This window comes from Mus pahari, chromosome 1 (genome assembly GCF_900095145.1).
Source record: "Mus pahari chromosome 1, PAHARI_EIJ_v1.1, whole genome shotgun sequence".
Taxonomy (NCBI): domain Eukaryota; kingdom Metazoa; phylum Chordata; class Mammalia; order Rodentia; family Muridae; genus Mus; species Mus pahari.
The window spans coordinates 3,266,387-3,275,260 of NC_034590.1; the positions used below are offsets into that span (position 1 = coordinate 3,266,387).

At 52.9% G+C, this 8,874-nt stretch overlaps 2 protein-coding genes across 3 annotated transcripts; one reads left to right on the forward strand and one right to left on the reverse strand.

Moving 5' to 3' along the window:
- Positions 1-11: 11 nt before the first annotated feature.
- Syne4 (spectrin repeat containing nuclear envelope family member 4) lies at positions 12-4,678 on the forward strand. Of its 2 annotated transcripts, XM_021211561.2 has the most exons (8): positions 12-712; positions 868-1,006; positions 1,848-1,991; positions 2,192-2,386; positions 2,468-2,716; positions 3,571-3,645; positions 4,304-4,362; positions 4,456-4,678. In XM_021211561.2, exons 1-8 carry the CDS (start codon positions 585-587, stop codon positions 4,631-4,633), a joined length of 1,167 nt encoding a protein of 388 aa, XP_021067220.1. In that variant the 5' UTR covers positions 12-584; the 3' UTR covers positions 4,634-4,678. The 2 variants fall into 2 exon arrangements, with proteins under 2 accessions (XP_021067220.1, XP_021067226.1); XM_021211567.2 differs by lacking the exon at positions 2,468-2,716 and having other exon boundaries at positions 4,456-4,677.
- A 2,381-nt stretch (positions 4,679-7,059) lies between these two features.
- On the reverse strand, positions 7,060-8,006 carry Sdhaf1 (succinate dehydrogenase complex assembly factor 1). The gene has a single exon (XM_021217786.2). The coding sequence runs from the start codon at positions 7,964-7,966 to the stop codon at positions 7,610-7,612; it is 357 nt and encodes a 118-aa protein (XP_021073445.1). The 5' UTR covers positions 7,967-8,006; the 3' UTR covers positions 7,060-7,609.
- Positions 8,007-8,874: the final 868 nt, after the last annotated feature.

Here is an 8,874-nt window from a genome sequence, read left to right on the forward strand (position 1 = left end):
CCTCTTTAATGCTGGAGGTAGAACCCAGGGCTTCTTGGATGCTAGACAAATGCTGTACCACTAAACTATAACCCCAGCCAGCCACAACTGCATTATTTTTTAGTTTTGCTATAGGGCTTCCATAAGTTGCCTAGGCTGGCCTTGAACTTGAGATCAGCTTGCCTGAGATGACAGGCTTTAGCTGCCAGGTGCTGGGACTTTTTTTTTCAGTATCCTTATACCTGAGACGTTAAATGAATGGGATGGGCCCTGAGATACAGGTGTCCCTGACGGTGACAGGATCCAGGGTCTTGAGGAAATGGGTGACATTTTCTATCTCAAAGCCCCGCAGGTGGCCAGAGGGTGACATTGGAAGGTTTAGGTTCTCCTGCTGGGGAGGAAGGAGTTAAATGTCTCTGCACCTCAGCAAGGCATCAGATTTCTCTGGTCCAGGTTCTTCCAGGAAGGGGTGGAGCTAGGCTGGCCCCTGGGCCTCTCCGTAGCCTCAGACTTGGTAGGTCCTGCTGAGAAAGCATGGGGGACTGTCTAAGAAAGAGGCTGCTGTTACTGGACACCCTCACCTGAAGACCCCCAAGTGCACGGCCATGGCCCTGGTTCCACCTCTTGGCCGTGAATTCCCGCCAGAGCCTGTGAATTGTCCTCTGGCAGCTCCCCTGGAGCTGGATGTCATCGGAGGTACCATCTGCCCTGCACCTGAGGAAGAGACAAGCAGGTGGGGACTGGGGCTTGATTGTGGTTCCGAGGGAGGGAGGGAGCTGTGGGAAGGGCCATGTGTGACCATGACTGGAGAAAAGTGGGGATGAGGTTGAGGTGGAAAAGGAGACACTGTGCCTCACCAGGGGGTTCATCAATCTTTCTCCTCTCTAGGCCAGAGCAGGTCCAGGCCTCCTCGGGTCCACCTGAGCATTTCATGGGTGAACTGAAGAGCCCTGAGTCTGCCACCAGCCCCTCGAGACTCCCCCTGGCCTCTTCCCATGAGTATCAAGACGGGGGCAAGCCCTGTGAGGTGAGCTGAGCACACCCTCTGTTCCAGTCCCACTTTCTGTCTGTCCCCCTGAACCTGCCCCTCGCTCAGAGGGTATGATTCTGAGGGGTGCTGGGTATCTGTGGAGGAAGGGACACCGTAAGGACATCGGGTTGCCAGTCAGTATAGAAGCATTTCACTTAATTTTAATTGTTTTGTGTATTTATTCTGTGTGCCGAAGTGTGAGCAGGACTACAAGCACGTCATGCATGCTGGTGCTAGTGTCTCTCAGTCACTTTCCACTGTGTGACAGAGTCTCTCCTTGAACCTGGCTAGGGTGGCTGGCAAGTGAGCCACGGATCTGCCTCCAGCACTGGTGTCACCGACCGGTGCCACATGCTTGGTTCTTTGTGTACTTGCTTGTACAGCAAACGTTTTATCAACTGAGCCATCTCCCTGGTTCCCCCATCCTCCTTATTTGAGATACGCTTTCACGGTGTAGCTCAGGCTGCCCTTGAACCTTCGGTTCTCTTGCCTCAGAGAAATGGAGTTATAACTATAATTTTACCACCTCCAAACTGGACACATTTCTATGTTTTACCAAGTAGGAAATGAGAATTTTATTAATGACCCCATTCCTTTTGGGGGTACTCTGCTCCATTATCCTTCTCAGTTTAGACCTTTCTAGAAGGCATGGGAACCTGGAGATCTTAAATTAGATGTTTCCAGCCTTGGCATAAAGGGCTGCCAAGTGGGAGCAGCCCAAATGTTGTTCTTGAGATGGGTATGCCTTCAGAGAAACACCCACAAGGCAGCAGCCTGCCTGGGAGGAGGGGAGTGTATTGGCCCATTGGCCCTGATTTTGGTCCCCTGGAATCTCCAGCACTCTGACTCTGGTCTGGAAGTACTAGAAGCTGAACAGGACAGTCTACATCTATGTCTGTTGAGGTTGAACTTCCTGCTGCAGGACCTGGAGCAAGGCCTTGGGTCTTGGACGCTGGCCCATAACAGGATTGTCCAGCTGCAGGTAGGAAGTGGGAGGCCAGGATATGGGGGAGTGGGTAGAGTCTTTGGTATGGGTGTAAGCTTTCTTGGATAGAAAGTGAGTTTATTGCATATTCTGACTTCTGTACAGGACACGAAAGGCAAAATAACTCCAGGTTTTGGGGTGGGGGTGGGGATCCGGTATCACTGGTGTCTGTGAGAGTGTCTAGCCATGTGTTCCAGGCCCTGCAGGCAGAACTACGAGGGGCCGCTGAGCGTGTGGATGCATTGCTTGCATTTGGTGAGGGCCTGGCAGAGAGGAGTGAGCCCAGGGCCTGGGCATCGCTGGAGCAGGTCCTGAGGGCCCTCGGAACCCACCGAGACACCATCTTCCAGCGGCTCTGGCAGCTGCAGGCCCAGTTGATCAGCTATAGCCTGGTATGACCTGCCCTGGTAGTCTCCAGCCCAGACCCTAACCCCCTGCCCCCCAGCGCCCATGACATCTGTCCTCTGCTCCAGGTGCTTGAGAAGGTCAACCTCCTGGACCAGGACTTGGAAGTTGAGGGAGACTCAGACGGGCCAGCAGCTGGTGGAGTCTGGGGGCCCTGGGTACCCAGTACCTTCCCCACTCCTGCAGAGTTGGAGTGGGATCCAGCAGGGGATGTTGGGGGTCTTGGGCCCTCAGGGCAAAAGATATCTCGGATACCAGGAGCTCCCTGTGAGCTGTGTGGCTACAGGGGACCCCAGAGCAGTGGACAGGGCCTTGAGGTGAGATCTGCCCCGCCTCAAAGGCTCCCTACTTGGCTGGGCCCCACGAGGTACCTTTCTACATCCTTCTAGTATGGCCTCTCCCTCTCAAGGGAGACTTGGCCCTGCCTCTTCCTCTAAGCCTCTCTTGTTTGATTTTATTATTATTATATTTTAAAAGACAGATTGATGCTATGCAGTGTAGGCTGGTCTTGAACTCACAATCCTCCTGCCTTAGTCTCTTCACCACTGGGGTGGGCCCGCCTACCTGTGACCACCCTAGCTGTCACCATGATTCTCTTGTGTGTTCTGTATCTCCTTGCCACCATGGATCCCTGTTTGCCTCCCTCCTCTTGTCTCTGTCCCCTCATTCTGCCCTTCCCTATGCTGTGGACACAGCCCCGAGCCTTCTCTGAGCACACCAGCCTCACTCCCAGCTCTAAGCTACATGCCCTGATCACCTCTGCCAGCTCAGTCCAGTCTCTGCACATCACCTCTTCCAAGAGCTGCTGGGACCCAGCTTGGCATCCTGCACCATTATTTCTGACGCTCCTTACTGGGGCCTGACATGACATATTTATTTGTTAACATCCTACCTCTCTGGGTGGAATGTTAAGCTCCACAGAGACCAGACATTCTCACCAAGCCTCCTAGAATTGTGCCTGGCATGTAATAGACACTCATTAAATATTTGTTGACTGACTGAATAAGTAAAGTCTCTCTCCTCTTGGTGTCTTTGGCTCTGCCCCCTCTCTGTCTCCCCCACGAGATCCAAGTGTATCTGCATAATTTCCTCTCTGTGGCACCTCCTTTCAGACCCTTCTATAACCATGCTGCCCGTCTTCCAAGAAACACAAACCTTTCTCTTCCCATAGGACCTGTTCTCCTTGGGACTCAGCCACCGGAAACACTTAGCGGCTCACCATCGAAGACGGCTCCGGAAGCCTCAGGTGAGCTAGGCAGGCCAGGGGATGTTGATCCAAGTAAAAGAGGAGCCAACCCATACCGACAGGCGCGCATACGAAGGAATATTCTTTTCATTCTGTAACTGAAAAGTCTGAACGCCACAGATTCAGGACCTAAAATGTATGGTTGTGTCTCTGTCCTTTGGTCTCTTCTCCAACCCCAGCTGGAGTCCCTTTTCCCTGGTTTATTAACTTACACCTATGACCCCTGACCTAATTGGAGTAGCCAAAGTCTCAGGCTTGACTTCCCCTGCCCTGATTAGGTCACAGGCTGCACCCTGAACTTTAGTGAGAGTGCTCTGATTGGCCAGGTCTGAGTCACATGCCCCATCATGGAAGAGGGGAGGGCATAAGCCAGGCTAAAGTGACCCTGAGGCCTGAATGTAGAGGCGCCCACACGCCCACACAGCATTACATCAGCGGCCCCCACACACCCACACAGCATTACATCAGCGGTATCAGGAAAAGGGCAGTGGATGCCTAAAGGACAGGTAAAGGTGCCCACCGTAAGTTCATGCGGGGTTCAGGGGTACCAGGGAAGGAGGAGAAACAAGGCGGCCCTATAGGTTTGAAGTAGTAAGAGAATGTCCCCACTCACGTGCCACTGACATTCCCTCTGCTGCCGCCTGCCGTCTACTCTCAGGACAGGAAGAGGCAAGCGTCTCCCAGTCTGCCCGATGTGATGCTGGAAGTGGATCGTGGGTGAGAGGCTTGAAAAGATTGGGCTGGGGGCTTGGGAGAGAGGGATGGTGGTGGTGGCCCACCCCTTGGTTTTAATACTGTCTCTCTTCTCAGGTTCCCAGCTCCTGCATCCAAGTGGCCCCTGATCCTCTTCTTTCTCCTTCTCTTCCTCCTTCTGGTGGGTGCCACACTGTTGCTGCCCTTGTGGGGGGTCTCCTGCTGTTCCCATGCTCAGCTGGCCAGGACGCCCTACCTGGTGCTCAGTTATGTCAATGGTCTCCCTCCAATCTGAGCCCACCGTCCCAGACACATGCATTAAATGGTCCCTTTCGAGAGATGTCTGAGAACATCCGTCCTTGAGAGCTGGAGACAGACACTGCTTGGGTTCTGACAGCTCCTCTGTATTCCTTTGCCTTGAGGGTGGGACACAGAGAGGCTGTCTTAGTGGTGGTCCCCAAATTGTGACACAAAGATTAAGTGTAGCCTGACTGGTAGGAGAACGAGAACATGATCCAGGAAAGGGAGCAGGTCACCGCTGGCTGACTTAAAGAGCTGGTGGCTGCAGCAGGTACCCAGAGTGCCAAACATCTGGGGACCCCGGGAAATCACGTGGAGCACACCCACAGTGGTTCCAGGCTTCCACACCTCGTTGGTGAGGTCTCCTAGAAAGGTGGACTTCCTAATACTTCCTGTCTGTCTGTCAATCCTTCCCATGAACACCAGTCTCTGGGAGCTGGGGGAGAAAGAAAGAAAAGCAGAGATGGCACAGCACCTGCCGAGGAAGCAGGTGCCAGGCTGGGGCAGGTGCTTTTGGCATGCTGCCAGCACCTGCCTCACATCCATTCTGGAGATGTTCCCATATTCTGCACAGACGGGTGTAGGCTGGGCAGTCACTCTTCTTCCTAGAATAATTTTCCCACCTTGGTTGTTTTATGCATAGTCCTGGCTAATTTTGAACCTTCTGCCTCAACCTCCAGAGGGCCGGGATTACAGGTGTGGGTCATCAGGCCTAGCTAATATTTCTGTACTGTGTTGTTTGAAATGCAACCCAGGGCTCGGAGCATGTCCACCATTGATCCGCAGTCCAAATTCCCGGGGTTGACAACCTGATCTCCTCAAATCTAAGGTGTGAGGGAAGAGGTGGGAACGGACAGACACAAGAACAAGGCCCTGTGCTAGCTTGATGTTCATTGAACCCAGCCCCTCCTCCCTATGCTGGACTCCAAGCTGCACACAGAATGTACATCTCCTTGAAAAGCCACACCCTGTACCAAAGCCACCCAGGAGCGAGTAGCTAAGGACAAGTCCTCCCTGACTTAACGGAGTTTGTGTGGTAACTGAGAAATTCAGGACTCCTGGCACAACTAAATCCTAAATGATGTATTCGTTTCTGCCCCCACCCATTTTGTCTTTGTCCATTTCCTAGTGGCCAGACTGTCGTATCAATTTACCAGCCAATGAGATAGCTTTCTCTCCCTTTAAACTTCCAGACCTAAAGCCTCAAGGATTCCCCTGGCTTAGGCCACGAGTTCCACCTTCAGGAGGAGCCACAGTCAGGTCTGCTGGAATCATGGAGGCTAACCATGGGGAAGCGAGTGTGTCTGCAAAGTAAACTGGAATGGCTACTGCAAGTGCAAAAATGGGGACTGAAGAGGTCGGGGGGGGGGGCAGTAGCTTCTAGGAGAGCCCATGTAAGATAGTGCAAACCAGTAGCTAAGGGGTGCATCAGGGAATCTCATTATAGTCTGTCTTCCTAAATACATCTATCTATGCATTTATCTTTCTATCTATCTATGTGTGTGTGTACACAGGCAGATGGACATCAGACAAATTGCTGTAGTTAGTTCTCATCTAGGATTTGAACTCTGCTAGTCAGGCTTGTCACCAAGTTCCTTCATCCACTGAACCATCTCTCTGGCCCCTTTTCCTTCCTTCTCTCTCTCTCTCTCTCTGGCCCCTTTTCCTTCCTTCTCTCTCTCTCTCTCTCTCTCTCTCTCTCTCTCTCTCTCTCTCTCTCTCTCTCTCTTTCTTTTTTTCTTTCAGACAAGGTCACCCTATGTAGCTCAGGCCCTTGGGGCCAGGAAGAGATGGAGGCTGGGATATGTAAAGGGCACAGGTTCAGTACATCTTCTGTAGTTACTTTCATAACTCTGGAGTTGAGATGGCACCATGATTAACGGCCACCTCGGGGCTGGAGGTGAAGCCTAGTGGTTATCGCACTTGCTTGGCAAGCACAAGGCCACAAACAGCAAACAAACTAGCATGTGTTGTGGTAGAGCATGCCTGTGACCTGGAGGTGGAGGGAGGAGTTGCAGGCCATTATCCCTTACATGACCAGATTGAGGCCAGCCTGGGTTAAGTGAGTCCACGTCTAAAAAGAACAAAAACTAAACCAACCAGGGTCACCTTGCTAAATAAAACTGAAGCCGAGAGGAGCAGCAGCTACCTGTGGTGGGGTTACGCAAGTGAGGGAAAAGTCGTATGTAAAGAGTCTCACAGAATCTTCTTCTGTCACACACCAAGCCTCAGCTGGGTCCCCTCTGCTCTCACCTGCCTCTCCAACCTTGGCATGGCCGTACATGCCTATAATCGCAGAGTTTAGAGGCTGAGGCTGAAGGAGATGAATGTTGCGACCAGCCTAGACTATATTATATAACAAGACTCTGACTCAAAAGAAAAAGCAAAGACCCCTAAAAAAAAGAATCAACAAGATTGTTAAGACAAGTGAGCACACCCCACATTTATTCCCTTTATGCAAGAACCCTGAGGGAGACTACCAGGAGTAAGGACTAGGGTTTTTCCAGGAGTCTCAGGCTCATCAGTTGGGATGAGCTACCGTAACCTCCCTCACAATCCCGGTTCTTCACAACGAGTCAGACTGCCGAGTGTCTCACGGTTCATCAGGGTATTCTATTGAACGTGCGCAGCAAAAAGTCTGTTTTCTCCGCGTTAAAAACCAGCAAAGGGCGGGGAGTGGGGAGGTGGGTGTGTTCTTAGAAGTCAAGAGAGGTGTCTGTCAAGAGGTGTCATGGCCCCGAGGGGAGGAGAAAGTGCGCCTGGGCTCTCTTTGACATTGGTGTATCACAGCATGTATTGTGCAGCCCGCCGGTGCCACAGGATGCCCGGAACCTCCTGGGTGAGAGAGTGTCTGATCTCTCACCATGCATCGAGAAAACTGGGTTGTCTCTCAAGACCTCTCAGCTTCCATTTAGACGAGTTCCCGATCCTCCCCAAACTGTCAGAAGGAACCTTTCTCTAGGTCTGTCTGTCACCGCCCATCGGATCGCGCCTCCCGCGCCCCTGTGCCTTCACAAGAATTCTTTGGGGCACCACCATCATCCAGCCTGGTCCCCGGGGCTGTCGCGTCGCCGGATTCTTCAGCCGGACCCCGAGGACGCACGAAGGTACCCATGGCCGTGGCGTGGCCGGACCGCAGCAGCTGTAGCTGGCGCCGACCCCGGCGATACAGATACTCGATACGCAGCACGTCGGTTCGCGGAAGGCTGGCGTGCTGTCGGAACTCGGCCCGCACCCGCGCCTCGGCGCCCGGCGTCCCGCGCCCGGCGCGCAGCAGCTCGCGGTACAGGCTCAGAACCTGCCTCTGCAACCGGCTGGGCCGGCTCATGACCGCGGCGTCGCCGTGAGTCCCCACACTGGCCGGAAGGACCGCCCCGACACACAGTGCTGAGAAGCTAACGGGCCGGGCAACTGGCACGTCCGCCAGAAGTCCCGCCTCCTGCTAGCGGCGCTGCCGCATCCGATTGGCTAGTCCTGCAGTACGTCGTGGCTGGCTCTAGAAGTGGGCGGAGTCTCTGGTGCTCCGGGCCACCCTAAAGTGTAGTCTTTGAGTGCCTTGCAGTCCTGGATATTTCTGAACTTCAGTTGAAGCAAGGGGACGGGCCTAAATTGTTAGACCTTGGAAGAAGAGTAGGAGGAGATAGGTCTGAGCCCTCGGAAGATTGAGAGCGAAGGGTTCGAATCCGGGGCTCACCAGAAGGCATAGGGATATTGGGAAGGGACGAGCAGTTTTTAAAAAGATTTTTTACTATTTTGGGGGCTGGAAAATACATAAACTGACGACATGACCGCTCCGTGGTACGGCTAAGGGGAAGCTGTTTGTTTGCTTGTAGATATGAGAGAGAGGACAGCCAGAGGCATCTAGAAGAGTCCAGAGTAGAGAGAGGAAGTAGACTGCACATAGCCAGGGCTGTCTGCAAGAGAGAAGAGAATATTGTTGAAGTTCAGGATTAGCCACACAAACCACTGGGGGACACCAGTGTCAGTAGGGTATCGGGACGGTTTATTGAACACACATATCAACACTGATTAGTCATGGATGCACACCCCAGCCAGTTCTCAGGGCCGGTTTTATATGGGAAAACCCACGAACGGGTGCATTTGGCTATCTACACAAAGCAGCACTGTGTGACCTTTAAACTGATAGGCTGAGTCTAGAGGCAGGAAGTCTAGGGAATTTCCAGAGGTCTCGAGGCTCCCTACAGCAACACGATGTTACGGTCAAGGAACATTAGG